The sequence below is a fragment of the Glycine soja genome, chromosome 11 (assembly GCF_004193775.1).
Source record: "Glycine soja cultivar W05 chromosome 11, ASM419377v2, whole genome shotgun sequence".
Classification (NCBI taxonomy): domain Eukaryota; kingdom Viridiplantae; phylum Streptophyta; class Magnoliopsida; order Fabales; family Fabaceae; genus Glycine; species Glycine soja.
In genome coordinates this window covers 32,309,702-32,335,717 of record NC_041012.1, presented here as the reverse complement: position 1 = coordinate 32,335,717, position 26,016 = coordinate 32,309,702, and the positions used below count along the sequence as shown (strand labels likewise).

At 33.8% G+C, this 26,016-nt stretch overlaps 1 protein-coding gene across 1 annotated transcript; it reads left to right on the top strand.

Moving 5' to 3' along the window:
- The first annotated feature begins 9,852 nt into the window (after window positions 1–9,852).
- LOC114376853 (26S proteasome regulatory subunit 6B homolog) lies at window positions 9,853–15,077 on the top strand. Its single transcript, XM_028335152.1, has 6 exons — window positions 9,853–10,472; window positions 12,060–12,290; window positions 12,607–12,765; window positions 12,961–13,113; window positions 13,302–13,385; window positions 14,643–15,077. Exons 1-6 carry the CDS (start codon window positions 9,963–9,965, stop codon window positions 14,775–14,777), a joined length of 1,272 nt encoding a protein of 423 aa, XP_028190953.1. The 5' UTR covers window positions 9,853–9,962; the 3' UTR covers window positions 14,778–15,077.
- The last annotated feature ends 10,939 nt before the right edge of the window (window positions 15,078–26,016 follow it).

The window sequence follows — 26,016 nt, the reverse complement described above, 5'->3', positions numbered from 1 at the left end:
GAGATTTTTCTTTCCTCTTCTTTCCCCATTAAATTATGTCAAAAATATGAAAATGATATTTTTAAGACAAATAAGCAAATCTATACTTAATTTGTGGATATGAACATTTTTCTTAAAGATAGAAATAACATAAAATAAAAATATGAAATTTGTTTTTAAAGCAAGTAAGAAATTTTATACTTAATTTATGGGGAGGAATATTTCAATTAAAGATAGAAATTATATATATTCAAATATAAAATATTAAAATGATTTTTTTCTAGTCTTAATCCTCTAATTCATAAAAAAAAGACCTTGAAATTTAGACCGGGGGATAAATAAAGCCTGATTGAGAACTATTTGCATCGAACTTGAATACTATCCTAAAGATTATTGTTTTAAAAGCAAATAATAAAATTTATACTTAATTTAAGGGGAGCAACTTTTTACTAAAGAAAAAAATAAATATAAAATATAAAGATGATTTTTTAAATGAAAGTAGGAATATTAATACTTAATATACGAGAAGAAAGTTTTTTCACGAAGATAAGAATTATATATAAAATACTAAAAGTACTATGTCAATGGAGTTTACTCTACGTGACCAACATGTATGTGTAATTTCAACTTCATTAGGTTAGTAATAATATATAACTTTTTTTTTCATTTTAAGTTCATGCAAACAAATCCATGTCATGTTTCTCTTTATTATCAAATGATAAGAGTTGAACATGCATATTATGTACACAACAAAAGTTGGAGTAAAACACCATTATCCACATTGTCTAATGGTAACTCTTTTTATTTCCTTTTTTAGTATCAATGTAAAAAAGTATTTTTGTCAAATGATCAAAAAATAGGTTTTAGACCACATTCTAGTTAGTGAACAAAACTACTATTAAGACATTTTACTCCTCTACCTTATAAAAAATATTAGTCGTATGTTTAATTGTGCCAATGTCTTTTGTAAATGTAAATCATTTTTCTCAATCATCAAACTTTAACAATTATGTGCATAGAATTAACTAGTGCAAATATATTCAACAATTTGATGATGTACAACAATCTATAGGAACAACAAGATTGAGTTTTCATAGTGCAGAACATGAAATACAACCTCAACCATAAGTTAACTTTGGTCTTTAATTGGTAAATTATATTACTCACGTATTAGTACTTCAATTATTTAGAATAATTTCACACAGATTGAATTGTTATTTTTCATTTTTAGAGTATAAGCACAAATTTTTTTAAACAAGTTAATACAACAACTGAATTTTTATGTAATCTATACAAAGAAACTTAAATTCAAGTTAATATATGATGGAAGCTTGCTTGTGGAGCTTCTATGGAGGCTGGATCTTTGAGCTTCAATGAGGTCCTTCAATGGTGATTTTTCACCATGGAGATGCAGCGGAAGGAAAAGGAGAAGAGGATAGGGGAGGCACCATCCACTAGGGAATAAGCCAAGGAAGAAGGAGCTTCACCACCAAGAATTGCCTTGGATAAGAAGCTTGAAGAGGATGCTTTAATGGAGGAAAAGAAAGAGAGAAGGGGGGGAGCACGAAATTGAAGGAATAAAAGAAGGAAAGAAGTGGAACTTTGAAGTGTATCTCATAAGACTTTCATTCATCAAAGTTACAACAAGTGTTACACATGCTTCTATTTATAGACTAGGTAGCTTCCTTGAGAAGCTTTCTTAAGAAAACTTCCTTGAGAAGTTTCTTTGAGAAAATTTCCTTGAGAAGCTAGAGTTTAGCTACACACACCCATCTAAAAACTAAGCTCACCTCCTTGAGAAGCTTTCTTGAGAAGCTAGAGCTTAGCTACACACCCCTATAATAGCTAAGCTCACCCCCATGACAAAAAAACATGAAAATACAAAAAAAATCCTACTACAAAGACTACTCAAAATGCCCTGAAATACAAGGCTAAAACCCTATACTACTAGAATGACCAAAATACAAGGCCCAAAATAAGAAAACAACCTATTCTACTATTTACAAAGAAGAGTGGACCCAACCTTGGCCCATGGGCTCAAAAATCTACCCTAAGGTTCATGAGAACCCTAAGGCCTTCTTTATCAACTCTAGCCCAATCCTCTTGGAGCCTCTTGCTCATGGCTCTGCTAACTGGTCCTTTCCTAGGGAGGATTGCATCATCCCCTCCCCCTTGAAGAGGATTTGACCTCAAATCTGTTGGTTCCTCCTCCTCTATATCAGCTCCACCTGCAAAAGGAATTAAATCAGAAATATTAAAAGTGGTGCTGACTCCATACTCTCTTGGGAGGTCCAACCTATAGGCATTATTATTGATCCTCTCTAAGACCTGAAAAGGTCCATCCCCTCTTGGGCTAAGCTTGGATTTCCTTTTAGTAGGGAATCTTTCCTTCCTAAGATGGAGCCAAACCCAGTCCCCCTCATTAAGAACTAGCTCCTTTCTTCCTCTATTGCCCTTAGTTGAATACACCTTTGTTTGGTTCTCTATTTGGGTCTTAACCCTCTCATGCAACTTCTTTACAAACTCTGACCTAGATTCCCCTTCTTTATGTATAAAAGAAGTGTCAAGTGGGAGGGGAATGAGGTCTAAGGGTGTTAAGGGATTGAACCCATAGACAACCTCAAAAGGGGATTGCTTGGTGGTTCTATGAACCCCCCTATTGTAGGCAAATTCTACATGAGGAAGATACTCATCCCAAGACTTATGGTTGCCTTTTAGAAGAGCCCTTAAAAGAGTGGATAAAGACCTATTCACTACCTCTGTTTGCCCATCAGTTTGTGGATGACAAGTGGTAGAGAAAAGAAGCTTAGTTCCTAGCTTAGCCCATAATGTTTTCCAGAAGTGGCTAAGGAACTTAGCATCTCTATCTGACACAATGGTCCTAGGCAAACCATGGAGTCTCACAACTTCCCTAAAAAAGAGTTTTGAGATATGGGAAGCATCATCCACCTTGTGGCATGGTATAAAGTGTGCCATCTTGCTAAACCTATCCACCACTACAAAGATAGAGTCTACACCTCTTTGGGTTCTAGGGAGCCCAAGGACAAAGTCCATACTAATGTCTACCCAAGGTGCAGATGGAATGGGTAAAGGTGTGTATAGCCCATGAGGCATCACCCTAGACTTGGCTTGTAAACAAGCCACACACCTAGTGCAATGCTTATAGACATCTTTCTTCATATGGGGCCAATAGAACTTTTCTTTGAGTAAGACAAGGGTTTTGTCTATCCCAAAGTGGCCCATGAGCCCACCCTCATGGCTCTCCTTCACAAGTAATTTCCTGATGGTTCCTTGGGGTATGCAAAGCTTTCCCTCTTTGAACAAATACCCTTCAGCCAAATAGTATCCATCTTGGGCCTTTTTCCCACAACTCTTGTAAATGGGAGAGAAATGTTCATCTAAAGCATACAAATCCCTAATGTTATCAAATCCTAAAATTTGAGCTCCTAGTGAGCAAAACAATGTGTGTCTCCTAGAGAGGGCATCAGCTACCACATTTGTTTTTCCCTTTTTGTATTTGATAACATATGGAAATTGCTCTAGGTACTCTACCCATTTTGCATGCCTTTTGTTTAACTTTCTTTGCACTCTAATGAACTTAAGTGATTGATGATCACTATGAATGACAAATTCCTTGGAAACAAGGTAATGTTCCCAAGTTCTGAGTGCTCTTATTAAGGCATAAAGCTCTTTATCATAGGTGGGGTAGTTAAGGGTCGCACCATGAAGTTTTTCACTAAAATAAGCAATAGGGTGCCCACCTTGCAACAAAACAGCTCCAACTCCCACTCCAGAAGCATCACATTCTAGCTCAAAAGTTTTAGAAAAGTCAGGAAGAGCTAGAACAGGTGCCTTAGTAAGCTTTTCTTTGAGCAAAGCAAAGGCTTGCTCTTGTTTTTCACCCTAGGTAAATGCCACATTCTTCTTCACTAGCTCATTGAGAGGTGATGCAATTGTAGAGAAATTAGGAACGAACCTTCTATAGAAGCTTGCCAACCCATGGAAGCTCCTAATATCTCCCACACTTTTTGGGGTGGGCCATTCTTGGATGGCCTTGATTTTCTCAGGGTCCACTTGGACCCCATTTCTACCAACTACAAACCCTAAGAAAACTATATTATCTACACAAAAAGTACACTTCTCTATATTTGCATAGAGGGTGTTTTTCCTAAGGACTGAAAGAACTTGCCTGAGATGTCCTAAGTGATCATCTAGGCTCCTACTGTACACTAAAATATCATCAAAATAAACAACTACAAATCTACCTATGAAATCCCTTAAGACATGATGCATAAGCCTCATAAAGGTGCTTGGTGCATTAGTGAGCCCAAAAGGCATCACTAGCCATTCATACAAACCAAACTTGGTCTTGAAAGCGGTTTTCCACTCATCACCCTTTTTCATCCTGATTTGGTGATACCCACTTTTAAGATCAATTTTTGAAAAGATATTGGCACCATGCAACTCATCAAGCAAATCATCAAGTCTAGGAATGGGGTGCCTATACTTTACAGTGATGTTGTTGATGGCCCTGCAATCTGTACACATTCTCCACGTACCATCCTTTTTGGGCACCAACAACACTGGCACAGCACATGGGCTTAGGCTCTCTTGGACCCAACCCTTCTTCAACAATTCTTTTACCTGAGACTCTATCTCCTTAGTCTCCTGAGGATTAGTCCTATAGGCTGGCCTATTAGGAAGGCTTGCTCCTGGGACTAAATCTATTTGGTGTTCTATTCCCCTTAAAGGAGGTAGCCCAGGGGGTATCTCTTTGGGAAATATATCACCAAATTCATGTAAGAGTTCTTGGACCTTTGGGGGTAAGGTCTCAAATGTAGGAATTGTGGCAGTGCTAAGGGATGTTTCCCTTGATAGGAAAAGGTAGAAAGATTGTTTAAGAAGGAGTGCTCTTTTAATATCACCTTTTGTTGCAAAATGATTTTCCTTCTTAACAATCTTCTTGGAGGAATCCTTTTCCTCTTTTTCCTTCCCCTTGGCCTTTGAAGACAAGGCCTTACTATCCTTCTTTTTATTTTGTTTTTCTAGTTTTTCTTCCTCATCCCTCTTATCTTTCATAGTTAGTTGATCTCTGGCCACCTGTGAAGGTGTTTGAGGATGCAACACAAATTTAGTGCCAAGATGGGTGAGGGTAATCTCATTAGTTAGGCCATTGTAAATGATCTTCCTATCAAATTGCCACGACCTTCCTAAAAGAATATGTCCTGCCTCCGTGGGAACTATATCACAATTAACTTCATCCTTATATGTCCCAATGGAGAAAGGTACCTTCACTTGTTGGTTAACTATCATTTCCCCTTGCTCATTGAGCCATTGAAGTTTATAAGGTTTTGGGTGGGGAATGATAGTGAGGTTCAACTTGGAAACTAATCTTGTGCTACAACAATTGCAACAAGATCCACTATCCACAATGAGAGAACAAGTTTTATCTAAAATTTTGCATCTTGTATGAAATATGTTCTCTCTTTGGGATTGAGATAGATCACAAGACTGACCTCCAAGGAGCCTTCTAACCATTAAGAGGTCACCTTCTTCATGGGGGTAGACTTCCTCACTAGACTCTTCACCCCTTACTTCATCTTCACTTCCACTAGAGGAAGGGCAAGAAGTAGTTTCCTCTTGACTACTATAAATGTCTTGACCCCTCATAATCATGGTTTTCTTGGTGGGGCATTGAGAGGCAATGTGACCTCTCCCAAGACATTTGAAGCATTTAATGTTGCTAGTCCTTTCTTGGGAACTAGTCTTAGGGGTGTATTTCTCTATGGTCTTACCCTTTTCTTCCTTGGGTTTTGAAGGTGTAGCCCCCAAAACTCCTTGGGCTTGGTCCTTCCTTGGATAAGAGTGAAAGCCATAAGATTTTGAAGAAGGCTTTCTTTTTAGTTGTTGTTCCACTCTTATACAAAGTTGGACTAGTTCATCTAGGTCCCTATATGGAAGGAGTTCAACCTTGTCCCTTACTTCCATATTAAGCCCACTAAGGAACCTCGCTATGCTTGTCCTTTCCTCCTCCCTAAGTCCAGCTCTTAAAAAGAGTAGTTCCATTTGTTGTCTATATTCTTCAATACTCATACTCCCTTGATTAAGCCTTTGGAGCTTGTCCATAAGCTCCCTTTCATAGTAGGGAGGAATGTGCCTCTTCCTAAGGGCACTCTTAAGATCATTCCAATACTCTACTGGAGGATCCCCATGAATCCTTCGTTCCCTAACAAGGGAAGTCCACCAATAGAGGGCATACCCTTGAAAGCTAAGGGTAGCCAATGGAACTTTTCTCTCTTCGCTAATATGATGGCAAGCAAAGAGTTGTTCAACCTTCATTTCCCAATCTAAGTAGGCCTCAACATTATCTTTTCCATGGAAATATGGAAGACTAATGTTAACCTCTTGAGGCCTTCTATCCTTTTCCCTTCTTTGGGAGTGATGTTTAGTATGTGAACTATGGCGCCCTCTATAATAGTCGCTAAGTTCTTCACTTAAACTCTTGCAAGAGTCATGACTACTATAGGAGGCATGTTTTTCTCTTTTCATTTCTTTTATTATTTTTCTTCTTTCTTCCTCTCTTATTTTCTCTCTTTCATCTTGACTTGTTTCTTCCACTCTTTTTTTTCCTTTTTCTTTTCTCTCTTGTTTTTCTTTCCATAACTTGAGAGAACTCAACTCATCTAAGATTCTAGATAGAGGGTCCTTATGACTAGTACCCTCATCATTAACACTAGTTGAATGATGACTCATGTTGGTTTCTAAGTTGTGGTTCTTTCTTGTTGGAGGTTTGAAAACAAAAGGTAAAAGAAACTATGGTTGAAACTAGCCAAAATAAACACTAAAAGAGGTGTGAAAGATAAGGTAAAAAAAAAACTAATTGGTAAAATGCAAGCTATCTAGGCGATTTGACAATGGAAGGTAAAAGAAATAAGCTATGAAAGTAAGCAAGAAATGTAAACTAGGTGAATCCTAAGAGTGTTTGGATGACCACATTCAAGGTTCCCAACAAAACACTCACTATCCTAAGCAAAAATTGCCTAAAATTATTACACACAAATGGAAGTTTGGTAACCTATTGGAGGCTCCCAACACACTTCCAATGAAAGGCCTTTTTGTTACAAAAACTTGAAAGCAATGAAGGTAAGTAAATTGCAAATTACAAAACGGTCCTCAATTTTGGTGGTTGTTCTCTCTTTGGTGATTCACTCAATTTGGAGTGCTTCTTAGTCCAATAGCTCTTAAGGTGGTTTGCCCCTTGCTTCTGGACTCAAATTCTTCAAGGGATGGCACCAATCCTCCTTCCAATTCCCTATATGGCAACCCACAAACAAGGAAACAAAGAGACAAGCAATAACCAAAGACCAAAAAAAAAAATGAAATGAAAGCTAAACCAATGGAGTTTTAACAAGACAAATTTTCAAGAATTATTCAACAATTAAAGCAATGAAAAGGACATAGAAGCAAGCTAGGACTCAAAGAGAAACTTATAATGGCTCTAGAGTAGAGTAAAAAAAACTGAAAAAAAAAAGACTCAACAAAACTCTAGCTTTGGCACTTGTCTTCACACTAATTTTGAATTGAAATTTCCAATTATAGAATAAATTTTGAGCCAAAACAACAAGCACACTTCCCTTTCACCCGTTTTTTTCTGGATACTGATTTTCCTACCAACTTGTGTGATTTTTCGTATTTTTTCCTTTTATCCAAATCACTTGTTTCTTTTTTTATAACTTTTTTCCAGATGTCTAGAAAATTCAGTAAAAATTTCAGCTCAAAATTCGAAGTAACCAATTCTCAGTAATTTTTACAAGTTTGTATGTCCAAGCTGCCAGCACCAGCGATTTGTTTCTTTAAGCATGGTATATTGATTGCCTTGGGCTTACTTTCAACCTTCCTATGTATGTTGAACTCACTAGGATTGTTTACCACAGTTTTAGGAGTTCAATATTCACTTAGGATCAACATTTCAGCCAGCAATTCAATCACTAAAACTCAAATTCACAATAGACACAATCATAAGGAAACCTAAAAGTTCAAGAAAAGGTTCACAATCAAAGACTCTCTAAGAATTTTGCATGAACATGTTAAGGACTAATTAACATGAAAGATTTGACTCAAATCAAATAATAGGCTAAAAGAATTTCATACACTCATGAACAAATGAGTTAGACAAAGAAACAAGAAAATAAAATTCAGCACAACATAAGAAATCTTATGTGACAAGTTTCATGACTAGACATGACTTCTATGACAAAACTACAATAGGTGAACAAGTCACTCTAGATTTTTGAGGTTTTCTTCTACTTTAATATTTTTGTAAGAATTTTATGGTTTAGGTTTCAGCCATAAAAAATAACAAGATAAAACTCAAAGGATCCTAAACTCAACACAATTCATGGTTCAAGAACAAGAACAAGAAATTTGAACCATAGAAAATCAAATCTAACTTCTATAGCAAGTTTAATCAGTGCAAACTCTAAAGAATCATGTTAACAACATTTAGAACAAGACATGTGAGGAGATACATGGAGAAAAATGAAGAAAAAACAATGGAAGAGAAGGTAAAGCAAAAAATTAATGGAGGTTTAAGGAGCACCTACTTGAAGCTCTTGTGCTCTGATTACCACTTGATGGAAGCTTGCTTGTGGAGCTTCTATGGAGGTTGGATCTTTGAGCTTCAATGAGGTCCTTCAATGGTGATTTTTCACCATGGAGATGCAGCGGGAGGCAAAGGAGAAGAGGATAGGGGAGACACCATCCACTAGGGAATAAGCCAAGGAAGAAGGAGCTTCACCACCAAGAATTGTCTTGGATAAGAAGCTTGAAGAGGATGCTTTAATGGAGGAAAAGAAAGAGAGAAGGGGGGAGCACGAAATTGAAGGAATAAAAGAAGGAAAGAAGTGGAACTTTGAAGTGTATCTCATAAGACTTTCATTCATCAAAGTTACAACAAGTGTTACACATGCTTCTATTTATAGACTAGGTAGCTTCCTTGAGAAGCTTTCTTAAGAAAACTTCCTTGAGAAGTTTCTTTGAGAAAACTTCCTTGAGAAGCTAGAGTTTAGCTACACACACTCATCTAAAAACTAAGCTCACCTCCTTGAGAAGCTTTCTTGAGAAGCTAGAGCTTAGCTACACACCCCTATAATAGCTAAGCTCACCCCCATGACAAAAAAAACATGAAAATACAAAAAAAATCCTACTACAAAGACTACTCAAAATGCCCTGAAATACAAGGCTAAAACCCTATACTACTAGAATGGCCAAAATACAAGGCCCAAAATAAGAAAACAACCTATTCTACTATTTACAAAGAAGAGTGGACCCAACCTTGGCCCATGGGCTCAAAAATCTACCCTAAGGTTCATGAGAACCCTAAGGCCTTCTTTATCAACTCTAGCCCAATCCTCTTGGAGCCTCTTGCTCATGGCTCTGCTAACTGGTCCTTTCCTAGGGAGGATTGCATCAATATATCAAATAAAATGTATAAGATCAACAAACCCAACTTCTTTAATTCTTTTAGCAATTCCCTCAATTTGTAAATAGATAATGTTTAAAAGAAGAAATGTTATTCTATATAACTGCAACACAATAATATCGAAAAAACATATTTTTAAAACAGAGTTAATAGTCTCAACTGCAACACAAGAACAAAATATAAAATTAAGTTGAGGGCTCTAATACTAGTTTCCTTTGTATAATATTTGCAGGTATTAATTAATTCTATTTCGTTAGCCGATTAATGCATACTGCACAGTCAAGGCCCAGGTCCAATACAATTCATCATCAACACCAAGGATTTCTTCGCTAACATGCAAGGTCGTTTTGGTCATTCTATGTTTTATCTTAAAATATTTTTTTAAAAAAAAAAAAACAGAGAAGGAAAAAGATCACCACCAGCAACTCCATTCCATACCATTCCCAATCCCCACTCCACCACCAAACCCTATTCAGCATTTCCCCCAATTTCCCCTCAGACCATGGGCTCCTCCGCGATGGTGTTGGACCCGAAACCCTCGTCGGAGCCACCGCCGTTCCTCGCGTCGACAAAATCCGACTACCTCCAAGGCGGCTTCAGCGGCAGCGACGCCACGGCCTCCGACGAGGACGACCTCTACAGCCGCCTCAAGACCCTGCAGCGCCAGCTTGAGTTCATCGACATCCAGGAAGAGTACGTCAAGGACGAGCAGAAGAATCTCAAGCGCGAGCTCCTCCGCGCGCAGGAGGAGGTCAAGCGGATCCAGTCGGTGCCGCTCGTCATCGGCCAGTTCATGGAAATGGTCGACCAGAACAATGGCATCGTTGGATCCACCACCGGATCCAACTACTACGTCAGAATCCTCAGCACCATCAACCGCGAGCTTCTCAAGCCCTCCGCATCCGTCGCGCTCCACCGCCACTCCAACGCCCTCGTCGACGTTCTTCCACCGGAGGCCGACTCCAGCATCTCGCTCCTCAGCCAGTCCGAGAAGCCTGACGTCACTTATAATGTCAGTTTCTATACGTTTTGTTGTTTTCCCTATCGAATTTTAGGTTACCGTGGCGAAAGATGATTTCTAGGGTTTTCGTTCTAGTGCTGGTTTGGTTAGGGTTGGGTCTGGTGAAACGAAGAAAAGAATTGGTTTGATGATTGAAATTTCTATAAAATGAATGTTAGTTTGCCTGATGTCACTTATATTGTCGGTTTCTTAACATTTTACCTATCGGTTTTAGGTTACGGTGGTGAAAGATGATACCTAGGGTTTTTTTTGGTCTAGTGCTGGTTTAGTTTCTTTTAGTGTTGATGGGCAATTGCGGTTTGGTTAGGGTTTCTTGTGACCTGAATGAGGGTTTGTCTCGATTGAAGTTTCTTTGAAATTGTTTCTTGTTGGAGTTTGATAGGGTCTTGTTCAGGGAAAATGAAAACTTAGGTTTTGGTAAGTTAAAATGGAGAGGAAAGTCTTTTTACTTAGAAGGCAATCAAGGATTGCGGGTAGTTTCTTGATATTGGGAAATTGGAGGTAGTTTCTTGATATTTTGCAAAAATGTGGCCAATGTGGCCACAATTACAGTTGTGGACACCCCTTAAAGCGATGATATTGTGGCTGAATTTTTGGTTTTAAAACCTTCAAGATACTGTTATGTTGCATGATGGGTGATTTGCCGAAGAGAACAGGAGTTGGATTTGTGCTTTGGTTTTTATGTTTTTGGGGGAGGTTGATTTATGTGATGTGATATTAGTTGGTGCTGTTCTTGATTGAATGTGATTTAAAATTTAAAATCGTATGGAGCATATGGGTTTGAGTTACAACAGTGTTACTACTTCAGTGTCCTATGGTATAAGTCCTAGACATATGATCACAAGGTGATGGACTTTCCTTGGTGTCCAGGAGTGAGTGTTGCTCGACTGTTAAACCTCTAAAAACCCTACTTGGTCTCTTCAGGGATGTTGAAGAATGTTTAACTAGATATCTATGAAGTGAATCGACATTGCACCAGGTCTTTAGCCTTAACATTTGATACAGAAAAGTGTGGAGTTTTTTTAAGAGGAACTGAAATGTCTTAGTTTAGTAGTTGCAATTTAAGATTGAAAAAATATGTTCTTACTTCAAGAATCAAGAGGTAGTGGGACCCATAAAATTAGCTTTTGGGGTGTTTCTTTTAGTTCTTTATATGCAGTGTGGATTCCAGGATTCTGATGCTATATGTTAAAATATCAATGATTAGATGTTTATTAAAAATTTAAAATATGTGCTGTATTGAGTCTAGGAGGTTGCTAGGTGGAAACATTGACACTGAAAGTTTTGGTCCATCATTCTGTATGGATGAGAACTTGGAGCTTCCCAGCATTGAGATGGATTCTAATGAGGAAGATGAGAGTGATGATGATTTGTGAAACATTGCAGGCACATTATTTCTGTAGTATAATTTATTTTGGTTAAGCCAATGACATTGATACTACCAAGTATTAGCAATTGCTTTTGTGGTATATTTGTTAGGCCTATGTTTAGTATATTGTCAAACATGTTGTCTTGAGGGTTTTGTTTTTTATTAATGGCATGTTCTTATCCCCTTTTCATGTATTTGATATTTTTTAGGACATTGGAGGATGTGATATCCAGAAACAGGAAATTCGCGAGGCCGTGGAGCTACCCCTTACGCATCATGAACTATACAAACAAATTGGTATTGATCCTCCTCGTGGTGTTTTACTGTATGGACCCCCTGGCACTGGAAAAACAATGCTTGCCAAAGCTGTTGCGAATCATACCACTGCCGCCTTCATCAGGGTTGTGGGATCTGAGTTTGTGCAGAAGTATCTTGGTGAGGTATGATTTTAAGTCATCTGCATTTGGATGCGATGTTGACAATGTTGTAGCTTACTCTGCTATCTTAGTTTCTTTTTGAAAATTATGGGTTTCCAATTCATAATTGCTGGTGCTATTCTGCTATTTATATTCAGTATTAAATTTAGGGATTGTTGTATATTTTATTGGGATATCATTGGTGTTTAGTTTCAACTCAATGATTTTAATTGATGTTGTTCCTAAAATTTCTTGGGAGTTTCATATTCGTTGATTGTATATGTTTTAATCAATGGTTTAGAGCAACATCTTCAAATCTTCCCTGCCATTTATATTTCAGGGTCCACGAATGGTTCGTGATGTATTTCGTCTCGCTAAAGAGAATGCGCCTGCAATTATATTTATTGATGAGGTTGATGCAATAGCCACGGCTAGATTTGATGCCCAAACTGGAGCTGATAGAGAAGTACAGCGTATCCTTATGGAACTTTTGAATCAGGTATCTATGAAATGATATTTCTATTAGGTGCTGTGAGTATGTTGTTACTACTATTAGTAGTTACTAATTTCTGCTGGCTGCTGTGTATTAGTTTTTGTGTATCTCTTACCCTCTAGCTATTTGGTTGGACTACACTTCTCTATGATTTTAGATATTCTCTGAAGTGTTGGTTTAATTACCTGTTCTTTTCTTCAGATGGATGGCTTTGACCAAACAGTTAATGTTAAAGTTATTATGGCAACTAACAGAGCAGACACTTTGGACCCTGCTCTGTTGCGTCCTGGAAGGCTTGATCGTAAGATTGAGTTCCCTTTGCCTGATAGACGTCAAAAGAGGCTCGTATTTCAGGCAAGTCTTATGGCTATTTTATATGCTTTATTTTCATATTTTGTCAGTATTCCATGTTTATTGAACATTTTGTATTCTGAGTCTCTAATTTCAGTTTGGTTTGCAGACTTACAATGGCTTTTATATTGAACATTTTAAATAGTTTATTTTCAGCTGCTTGCTAACCTATTATTTGATGTTTTGATCAGGTTTGCACAGCCAAGATGAACTTGAGTGATGAGGTAGACCTGGAGGATTATGTTTCTCGTCCCGACAAAATCAGTGCTGCTGAGGTTTGTTATTTATATCTTGTCCTATGATTTTTGTGCCAATAAGTTTATATAGGAAATAAGAATGCTTGTTATTAGTTTCAAGATCATTTATATAACTATTGGAATTTTTTGAAGTTTATTGTTTTTCACAACAACTATCATCTTGGTTAGGAGTCTAGGCTTGAAGCAATGTTGAAAAACATATGGAGTGGTTAAAAATCTTCAACTCTGGTTAAAAGAAAAGATCATATTTCTTTACTTAATGCTATTTATATTAATTGATTAGCAAGATGATGTTATTCCATGGGGAAATTGTGGAACAGAGTTGAAGCTATTAGCTTGGTATTAATTTTCAAAATATAAAAAAAAAGCGTGTAAATAAGTAGAAATATGAGAGAACGAATTGTTTTTGTAAGAAAGATCATGCTGTGGAGGACCTGCTCTTCTAAGCTTTAAAGGCCAATTGCTAATTGAGATTGCTATGAAAAGGGAATTTAGAATTTAGATTACCTGGACATACTTTTAGCAAAGCTTCTCACTGGCTGTCCCCAATAAAAAAGAAGAGGGTGGTATAGTGGGAGCATTGCTGCATGGTTGAGGTTGAAACTTTAGATTTTCTAGATTAAAAATGGCAGATGTTGGTAATATAAAGCGGAAGGTACCACTGTTTGATTGAAGAATAAGCCTGTTATATGTAATGTTGGTATAAGATGTCTTACACCCCGCAAGAGCTTCTCCAATGGGTGAAATTTAAGCAACCCATTTTGAGTTCTTTACCTTATGTTATTTGGTTCCTACAATACCACATCATGGTTAAGCAACTCATATATTTTGCATTTTTGCTCCAATAGTATAATTTTAAGTAACTCTTAAATTATCACCTTAAATGATCAATAAATGACAAAAAAATATTTTTTTTACTCATAAGCAATGGAGGCTTAATTTTAAGCAACCTAATATGCCATGTAGATAATCTCCAATGGTAAAAAAAATTAAGCAACACTGTCTAAAAATAAGCAACTCATTAGCTAACCAGCGTTGAAGATGTTCTAAATGAGATAATACATGATAACGAAAAAATCAATCTTCCTCCCTTTTCAATCTTCCAGTCCCCGGGGTCTCTAAAGTTGCACTTAGGTGTTGTATACATAAATTTAAGTTCAGGTTTTATTACTTTAAGAGGTAGCTGTGATAAATAAGAAAGACGATTAAGTCTAATGTCAATAAATGTGATATATATAAACAGTTTTATTATTTGATGAATGTTGGTGCCTGCAGATATCAGCTATTTGTCAAGAAGCTGGAATGCATGCTGTTCGCAAGAATAGATATGTCATACTGCCCAAGGACTTCGAGAAGGGTTACAGGACAAACGTGAAGAAGCCTGATACTGACTTCGAATTTTACAAGTGATGATGTTGTAGCTTTTAGATTGGTGTGTGCTCGCGAAGTTAATATACAGTGCAGGGTACATTTCTAGAGGGATCACCACGATCATGAGAAATGAAGCAATGTTTCTGTTTCTTGTTGGCCTTTCATCTTTTGTAATTTAGATTATTTAATTTACTAAATATATTAATTGTGGCAGCTTAATGTTGAGTACGTACTGCATGTCTGATTTCAAAAGTAATATGGATGACTTGCTTCTGCCTTCATTTTGCCTTGATGCTAAAAACAAGATGACTTAAGTCTATAAAATGAGTATGTTTTTGATTTTGGTCCTTATAATTTTTGTTTTTGCTCTTTGTCCCCTTAAAATTTTTAAATTATTCTAGTCTTATTAAAATGAGTGAATAATAGTTTTGGTCCCTATAAAATATATGTTTTTTGTTTTAATTCTTTTAAAATCTGAAATCATTATTTTTGTTTCTTAAAATTCATTTTAAAGTAGATAACTAACATATTTAAAGGGATTTGGAAATTTTTTTTTGAAGGTATCACAGGTGTTTCTGATTATTAATAGTTATAGAGGACACCAAATGAGGGTAATTCCGATTATTAATAATTATAGATAAGTTTGACAATTGTAATTTAAAAAAAAGATTAAAAATTATTTAATTAAAAAGAATGTGAAACAATGAAGTCAAGATGTGTAGTTATTGTATAAAATAACTTCTATTCCCATGTGAATCCAATATACCCACCATTCTTAAAAGCAAGACAGTTATGTGTATTTTATATTCTTGAGAATAAATTATTTTTGGAAATTTTTTTACAAAATTCATATCAAATATAAGAATGCGATATTCCAAAATCCATATTATTGGAAATTTTACTCTATACCTTAAAATAAACGTCTCCTTATATATGCAATTGCAATCATATACGAATGATAATTTTATTTTAATTAAATATAATCTTAAACCATTCTTTTGATTTATATGGTTAAGATTAGGGTGTGGGTGAGAAGTGAGGAAGGGCCGAAAAGAAGGTGGTTATCCGATACAGAATAGACGCCTAAGTATATAATCTGCGAAGTGCTTCTAGAGTAACATGCATAGTTTTACTTATAATTTCAATTGCATTTGAAAATCAAATGACCTTGAAGTAGTAAATGTAAATAAGTTATTTAAAGCTTGCTTGTACCTGCAGAAACTACTGGCAAGAACGGATATAAGGACTTCGAACGAGAAGGAGCCTGAAAGCTGATTTTTTTATTTTTTTTTATTTTTTTACATTCCAGTTTTTCAACTTCATATATTAGATAATAACAGGTTTCAATAAATTTATTTACGCAATCAATTGTGTCATAAATCACAGGAAATTTGGAAGGATATGCAAGAGTGCCAATGAGCTGGGTTTCACGTGAACTTTGTTGGACCAAATTAACTAACTGGACACAAACTTGAACAGATCAAAATTGAGACTTATCAATTTCGGCCTTTGGAACAACAAATACATACATACATACAAACATGATATTTTATTAGGCCGTTATCACACAAGGTTGCGGTGCATTTTCATTGGTTTGGTCTCCAACAGGAGAAGAAACAATAATCGAGAGACTTGCCCTTCCTCTCCAAACAAACTCTTAGCATTAAGCTAAGTGATGAATAGTTGAATACATCCATTGGGGGACCATGTCCCTCGGTAAACAATAACCTGAACCTGTGGGTTTAACATTTTACTATTACGTGAGAAAACAAAGGCAGGGAAATTGTCCCTACTATGCTGGTTGGTTCCCCCATTCCTCTCTAACATTGCATGAACTTGAAATTCTGGGCAGGTATCAGAGCAGATTCAGATTCAAGTATTGCTCAGTCTTGGATATAATTAATTGGCCGTTGAGAATTACAATGTTTAACTTCTCCTATACGCTATACTATTACAAGGGACCATTTTGTTACCAGTTAGTACTATATATATTAGAGAGTGCAACGTTTGAATTGGTGGATTGGAATACAAGAGCTTGATCATCATCCTTGTTGTTGTTTTTATTATTATTAGTAGAAGCAGCAGCAGCTACAATAGCGGTAGGAAAAGGTTAAATTAATTTTTTTCCCTCTAATTTATTATTTAGATTTAGTCTAATTTTTTAATTTTTTTGGATTCAATTTAGTCTTCTAATTTTTAAAATTAATTCAATTTGATCATTTAATTTAAATTATAAGAAATTAAATATGTGACGGTTCAAAATGATAGTTAAATAATTTTAAATCATTATAAAATATATATTTTCTAAAAAAATGAATTGATTTTAAAATTTAGAGGACGAAAATGAATAAAAAAATTAGAGAATCAAATTGATAAAAAAATTAAAAGAACAAATTAATTTAACTTTTATTATTATTATTATTATTATTATTCCAAAGCCGTTTAAGGGAATATAATGAATGTATGGGATCATTTTCTGAAACATTTGCTTGAAGATTAAGGGAGACAGGGAGTATAATCTGACACGTATATAGTACAATAATTTCAATAACCCAACATATAGTATGGCCAATAAAAAAATGGACTCTTCTAACTTTGTTGAGTTTCGTATGACACAGAACAAGTTTATATTTAAGTGTGGCTAATCTCTTAACTAAACTCATGAATTTATTGAGATCCCGTACACGTATCTAATAAATATGATAATACCATCCTATAATTAACAATTATATAATAACATATTTTGTTTGTAATTGCAAATATTTAAGTTATCCCTTGCTCGATTCCTGTTGTTATATATGGACAACAAAATAAGGGAATGAAAATTGAATTGTTAAATAGGAGTTGCAACTTTGTAATGTCTAATAAGATTCTTTGTAGTTTAAGGACAACAAAAATTTGCTGCTACAATAATGATTTATAATCTGTTAAGTTGCAGTACTGTCCTCCATACACGTTCACCACTTGTCTATTCCGGTGCTCTTCTTGCGAGGCCCTCCTACATGATATTGTGAGCTAATATATATAAGATTTCTTAAATATTTATTTTAAAGTATTAATTAAAAGTGTTACTCTACTAAGTATTTCTCAATTCAGAAATTAGACCCGAACTTTTATAAAATCAAGCGTAAATTTAAGTTATTAACAAGAAGATCATTCATATGCGCATGCTAATTAATGGTTTATATATACTTTATACCATTCAAATTTATCATGATGATATCAGATGCCATTATATATACACCATTCAAATTCATCATCATGATGTGTGAGACGTGAGTACTAGCTAGATATGGATGTGAACAAATTCTCGCACGCTAATTCGAAATTTGTCCTTGCTTTACACTTGAAAAACACTTCAAGATAGGATCGTGCCTCGTGTTTGATGTTTCGGCACAACTCAATGCATCGTAATTGAGGGTATTGATTATAGACAACATGCACCACTACTGTATTATTCAGAACCAAAATAATTAAGTTAATATCTTTGATATCTTTGGTAAATTACAACTTATTGTCTCCATTTACAGAATAGGAAAAAAAAAAACATGTTGCACTTGGGAGCTCTTAAAAGAGAACAAGGTATATTCACCCTTAAGATTTAGTAAATTTAAGATCAAGATGCATTTTAATTACTAGATATAATTAATATTAAATACATACTACTGGCATTTACTTATTTTAGGGATAATTTTACTTTAAAGAATCTTATTTGTCAAAATAACAGCAAATTAATTCTAAATGTGTTTATATTTTTTCACAAATTATATTCAACTTTGATTTCTTACGTGCTTTTGTTTAACATTTCCTTTTGATCATCTCCCTTTCTATTTTTCTTTTCCATTGCATATCTCATATCTCATTTCATACTTCAAGAAGAGGTACGAGACATTCATTATCCAATTATATCTGACCTTTGTATTTTGATCAACAGATGTCATGACACCAACTCAAAAAGTACAACCTTTTATGAATAACATTTTTAATAAACTATATTAATAAATTTCTAGCATAAAACTTGAAGTATTTGACTTCAGCGTTTTTATTTATTAATAATTAAACTTGGTATATCTTAGTTTGATTTATAATTAAGATAAAATTTAATTAATCATTTTAATAAAATTTTATAATATATATATATATATATATATATATATATATATATATATATATATATATATAATGGCTTTTATATCATGCCTATGCATCTGCGCACACACTACCTTTTGATTTTTTATTTACTTTGCTTAACATATTTGCTTTTAGAAATAAGTCTATTCGAGGTACCGTGAAATATTAAATATTAATATTACTTATTAAGATTCAAACCCACATATTTTCACGTTTTGAAAGATTAACACCTTTGCTAAACTTAATATCTATTGATCTCTTCTTGGTTTAAATCTAGGGCTATTGGATCCTCTGCACTTATTTTATGAACTGCAAATAAAAAAATTTGATTAAAATTATTTACGTTAAAAAAATAATTTTTTTATATTAAAAATTATTTGACAGTATCAATTTTTTTTTTTACTTTTGAAAATTAATAAAGAAAAACCTTAATATTATAATGTAAATATGAATGATTTCATGATTTGGTCGTGGTTCCCCTCCAAATAAGGGGTGAATTGACCTGCATGTGCACAACCAAACTTGATGCCGATCTTCCTTCTCCACGTGATGTCAGGTACATTAAACTGTTTGACTCAAATATTTCAATTTATTTATTTTTTTTCCTTTTCAAGACAGAAGTAACTTGTGAGAAAGTTCTCACTCTTAGATCTGTGAAAAATACAATTCCTTAAATAGATCCTCAGTTCTGCCAACTAGCATGTAATTAATAATAATCTCAATGAAGAAACAATGGTTCAAATAAGTGATAATGATTCATGTATAAAAAATTATATAAAAATAAAAATATTCGCCAGGTACGTTTATAATTTTTAACAAAAATTTATTATTGTTTTAGGAGCAGGACAACTTCGTATCAAATACGATCATCAGAAAAAAAAAAATCTCAATCATGTGTCTTGTTTATAACGCTTATGCCTGTCAAGAATAGTTATAGTACCAGTATTGTATCTCCCTATACATTCTATAAAGTATATGCTAACGTACCAATATGGTTTTAAAAATAATTACTCGTTTATAATGTTTTTGATTGCTACAAAAATTCTACTTCTCTGCAAAGCTGACAGAGTGACAGTATATGAAATCAATACAGATCACTTTATAGAGATACCACGTTGTAATCAAGTTAAGTACATGGGTATGGCTCATGTTTTGGATTTTTTTTTAGCGTATGTAATGATTATTCATTTTTAATATTTAACTCACTCAAACTATTAACAACAGCTTAGTTATTAAAAAATGAAAATTGAATTATTGTACGTACTCATTTTTTTTTAAATAATGAAGATTCGTTCTGAAATTAATATATATTTGCTCTGAGTAGAGTCGCTACAAGCCTATAACAAAAGAATGCTTGGAAAGTCAATGTAAGAAACGAGATGTTCACAAAAAAATAATTAGTTTTTTAATTGATAACAAGGATAATTTTAACCAAATGACAAACTTTACACAAGATAAAAAATTAAATGAGCAAATCCAAACTGAAAAAAATAAAAGATTAAATTAAAACCTAAATTAATGTTGAAGGACTAAAATTAGGAGTGTTTATGGGTATGAATTATCAATAAATTTGAATTAATTCAAATCAATCCAAATAATTTGGGTTAAATATTTTTTTGTGTTTGAGTCAAATCCAAATCAATCGATTCAAACTTGTTGACTTTTGAATTGGATCATAAATTTTAATATTTAGACTTATTAACTTGTCAACCCAACCCGCTGATCCATTATTTTGTATTAGATTATTATTTATATAATGTATATTTTTAATTTTAAAAAAATAAATTATTATTATTATCAAACTTAGTAACTAAGAGTGAGATCATCCCTTATTTTCTCAATTCTTATGATTTTGCTCAATCATTATCATAAAATTAGGTTTTTAAGTCCCATTTTCTTTCCATTACACCTCACTCATGTCAAAATTTAGAAACAAACCAAAATAATGCGATAGAGGTTAATAAAAATTTTAGTTTATAAAAATATTGGATTTTAAATGTGTTAACAAATAATTTTAAATATTTTGATCCGTTCATTTAACTCAACCCAAACAGTTACAAACATGTTGGTTTGGGAGTTGAGTTTTAATTTTTTTGTTGGAAAACTAATCTACACCCATCCATTCAAATTTGATTGGATTGGGTCACGGATTTGATCAAATCGATCCATATATGCCCCTAACTAAAATACTAATTTTGTCCCAATTATTTTCTTGAATTTTAGGAAATTTTTAATTTTTTTTAATTTTTGTGTAACACTCTAAAACATTACTTTGAGAATGGAAGAGTAGAATGATCAAATGACTATTAACACTTAGTTTTTTTTTTTCCTTTAGTTAATATTGTGTGTGAGACACAATATTAACTATCCCTGTAATGTTTTAATATTTTTTAAAAAAATATTATGTACGTTATTTTTTCCATTAAATCTCATAACCATAAAATAAATACTTCTATACTATTCAATTCATTTTTTAGCAAATCAAACCAATCTTAGAACTTTTTAATGTCAGAGGGAAATTCGAAACATTCTACAATATGCCATTTAAGCCTAGTTTTATAAGACTAATCAAGAAAGTGTTTCTATTATTTGATCATAATGTCAACCATAATTAAGTATGTGGTCCCTTCTTTATTGTTTCGTATAAAAATTCCTGGTCAGCTATGTATGTGACAACTGACAAGGTTCTACAAGTTAGACCACACATCTTTATGCAAATTACTAAATTTGTAAAACTTCTCGCTCTCCTATTATTGCTAATACGTATATATGAATGTTAACCATGGAATTAGAAAAGAGGAAAAAAGTTATGCAATAATATCGTAATTTTTTTTCACGGTTATTTAATCAAAATTTATAATTTACCGCGTATTTATCTTTAAATATTTTAAACAATAATTTGTGCTTGAATGATAAATATAAAATTGTTTTATACTTTTATATGCATTAAACTCATTAGAAAATATTGTATTATAAACATCTATCTTGTTTAAAAAAAAATTTCCATGGCTCTTTTAATTTACTCTCTCTCTCTCTCTCATGGCGATGAAATGTTGAAATTTTAGATCACAACCTCCACAAATTTGGTGTCCCCCCCCCCCCCCTTCTATAAACGGAGCTGAGTCCTACACTTGTAATAATATGCTTTTTGGCTAAAGTTGAGACACAATGATACATAGAGTTGAAGCTTCTCATTCAATAGATTCATTGTTTAGTGGCCAAGTAGTTCCATAGTTCACTTCATATGGAGAATTTGTGGTTGTTTCCATATTCCATCATCATTATTGCTTGCCATTCGAATACTTAATTAGCTTGAATTTATGTCTGCTCCTGGTTTCTCCATTTTACCCATTTTCTTTTGTTTTTTTATCACATTTATTTTGTTCCTATTAGCTTTTTCTTTTCTTTGAAAAATCACAATGGGTTTATTTTGTTAGCACATCATATTCCATTGCAATATTTGTAAACTGGTCCGTGGATATTCTTGTCTTTTATCTGGGTTTTAATAGACTATACTACTCTATAGCATAATTGAATTATTTTTTTCATACCCCATTTGTGCATTCTTTTATCTATCTCTTAGTTGGAATTTGTTTGAGAAGTTTATATTTTATGTTAAGGAGATCCAGATCCAGCAAAAGTTAAAAGTGGTTGGAAGATAGAAAGGCAGAGTAGTTGGATCATGGATGTGGATTTGCTAGTCATGCCATCTCCCTTAACACGTCATCAATATCATTATGAAAGTTCTAATTGTGTTTCACTAACCCTAACACACCAGCTCCCTTCAAAGGTAAATAATGCATTGGCCTAATGTTAATATCACGCGGTAGCATATGCTCAGGAGCTGCCTTTGACTATGAGTTTTGATCATTTTATTTTAACAGGATATATGTATCTTTTTTTTTTTTATCATGCAGTGTCGTTACTCCTATGATCTCTCACATTTTTTTATTCTAATAATGGATCTCATTTTAAAATTTTAAATTATTTTTTTTTTGTCTTGCAAGGACCCATATAATATTTATTTATAATTTATTTTAAAATAATAAAAAATAAGTAATTATATTATTTTGAATTAAGAAAAAATTAATTCAAAAAAAGAAAATTTATCAATAATTAAAATACTTATTCATCAATATAATTTAAACTTACAATTAATGCATATCATTGATCGAAAAAATATATACAAACATCGACATTGAAAAACAAAAATTAAATTTCATCATTATTGATATCGAAATATTTTCAAATATATTCTACAAAGTTACATATTAGGAAATAATTGACATAATTAAAAAAAATCAACATTCAACTAATTGAAAATGCGTTACAACATAAAAAAAACAAACAAATTGCTAAACTAATAAAAACAAACTTAAACATATAACTAATTAACGATAAGTACTAAACTTTTCTCAATATAATCACAAATGATCTTGTGTTTACTGCGTTGTTCTTCAATCATGTTATCTTTGTCTTTCATAAGAATTTCGTACATCTTCACGATGCTATCGGACGCTACTGCCTCTACTATTTGTTTTTGGACAACATTTTTTTCATTCATTTCTTTTTCAATGCCAGACAAGTTTACAACTAGTGTAGAAGGAAATGGTCCTTTACCTTTGATCTTCCTTTTGACTGCCTTTTGTCCCATTGGGCGAGCGAGTGGTGTAGGGGTGTCACTTTCAAAAGCATCAATTGGTGTTTCCGGATTAGATGACGATGAGTAATTCCAATTTTCATTCAGCTTGGTTCTTTTGGAAGGAACTTTTGCGCATTGTTCTAACCATCTAGATTGATCTTTTAATAGCCGTCATGCATGCTCCAAAGTGAAATCCTTTTTGAGATATTACTTCCAAATAGCATATGGATTAATCATCATATTGTTCTCTGTGTAACCACTCTTCTTCAAAGCAACAACTTGCTTGTAATAACCATTGAACTTTTGAATGACATTGTGATTTTTTGGGCATTGGGATTTTAGTTGATTGTCGGACCTCTCACTTAGATTGCCACAAAAAGTGTTGTAATTATCTACAACCCTTTTCCAAAGTGTGTTTAATTTTTTTACCATCATTGACGATTGAATTGAGTGAGACATTAAGTCATGAACTAATGAGAATTTTCTCCTCTTCAATTGAAAAGAATACTCATGTGTCCTTTTTCTTCTTTGTAGATCTCCCTCCTCTTTCCTCTGTTGTAATATTTTCTAACCCAATTTGGGTAGAAAATTGTGTATCAACTTCTTCATTTGAAGGAGTTTGTGCACGATTATAACTATTGGGAGACTTACGGAACGTGGTGAAGGTGTTTTGTGGCATTGAAAGGTTTGAAAACTTTGAGAATTTTTAGTAGAAGGGGATTCATTATAAGTTACCGGTGGCAGCGGTGGTGGTAGTGGCTAATAGGAAATGAAATGAGAAGGAATTTCAGAATTTTCGTTCAATGATGGAGGTGGTAGTGATAACATGGGAAACAATGGAGGAGGATGTTGCAAATTTTCGTTCAAAGGAGGTTGTTGGTAATTTTACAACAAACTCATATAAGCTTGTAAATTAAATTGATTTGGACCAATGACTTAATTTATAGGAGATAAGAAGTTTAATTTTATAATATTTTTAAAACAAAATTAAATGCAACGATAATTTTTTTATAGCTATTAGGTAGGAAACAATCTTATGTAAAAAAAAAATGATAGGAAATGACCATTTTTTTTTAAAAAAAATTGATGTGCAAGGGTCAAATTTTTTTTTAAAATTGAATGCCCAACTCCTATCCTTCTTCCCATTTTCCTTTTTAGTCGCGTCCCTCACATCACTCCTCCTTCCCTCTTTTTTTCTCGCGTTCACCCTCTCCTCCTTCTCTTTTCTGTTTTTTCTCACGCTCCCCCATCACTCACCCTCCGATGTGTCACCCGCCCCCACCCCCATCCTCCGCCGTCCCACATATATAGCCTCTCCTCCCTCCCCTTCGCAAATTCCACCACCACCATCTGCTCCCTCCGTTCCACCACCCCACCTTCACCTCCCTTCGACGCGATCCCCCCCTCCCCCCCACTCACTAGGGGTGGGTAAACAAGCCCAGATCCATGGACTGGCCCACGGTCCGCGCGGGTAGTGGACCAATTTTTTTAAACGATCCATGATTATGTTATATTTTTGGACCATCCCGCTTAACCCGCGAACTATGTGGGTTTGACTCGTGGGATCCGTGGATTGTCCGCATTAGGTTTAATTTGTGTGACCAAGTTACAAGCAAGAGATTAGAATTTTAAAAAAGCAGATCAAGAAATATATTAGATAAGATAAAGATTTAAAGAAAAAATAAAAGATTTAAATTAAAAGATGATAAAGATAAAAAAGATAAGATAAGAAAAGTAAAAGATAACATAAATAAAAGATTAAGATAAAAAAAGATAAGTGATACTGTTGGGATCTGACCTGCTAAAAATCTTCATTTTTGATATTTTCTCAATCTTTTTCTCTTTTAATCTATCCTTTTCATATTTGCAAGTCATAAATAATAAAAATATCAATTCTTATCATTTAAGCAAAAAATAACTGCTAAATAAATATTTTAAAGATATTTCAATATATTTTTATTATAAAAAATAGCTCATATTTAACACTTATCATTGCAGCAGGTTAAGAACACTTTTTCTTCTCACAGTTCTTCTCCACCACGCAGTCACGCACGCGCGCAGTCATACGACTCTTTACCTTACAAGAAAAATACAACGCGACTCACGCTCACGCAATCACGCGACACACCACAGCGGCACAGCCGCGGCCCACCATCGTGTCACCACAAAAAGTACATCTTTTCTCTCTCTAGAATTTGTTTTTATCCTATTTTTGTTGGGGTTGATTCATTGTTGTTGTACTCTTAAAATAAAAGAAAAATGTGAAAAACCTATAACTGTTGCAGAGATACTTTTGTTTTCACATACTTACTATACCCATCATACTTCACTTGTCAATTATTTATTTCCTTTCTATTTCTATAATATTACATAGAGATCAACTAAATTATACTTAGTTGATTCTTTAATATGCTCTCTAATACTAGTGATTCTTTAATTATTATTATATGATAAAATCATGGGATAAGGGAATGAATCACGAAACTCTTGATTTGCAAGTTATGA

Bases quoted from the DNA above. Each gene is read 5' to 3' on its own strand.
- LOC114376853 (XM_028335152.1), top strand. From the start codon at position 9,963: ATGGGCTCCTCCGCGATGGTGTTGGACCCGAAACCCTCGTCGGAGCCA. The intron at 12,291-12,606 runs GTATGATTTTAA...TTTATATTTCAG, and splicing joins TGCAGAAGTATCTTGGTGAG to GGTCCACGAATGGTTCGTGA. The intron at 12,766-12,960 runs GTATCTATGAAA...TCTTTTCTTCAG, and splicing joins TTATGGAACTTTTGAATCAG to ATGGATGGCTTTGACCAAAC.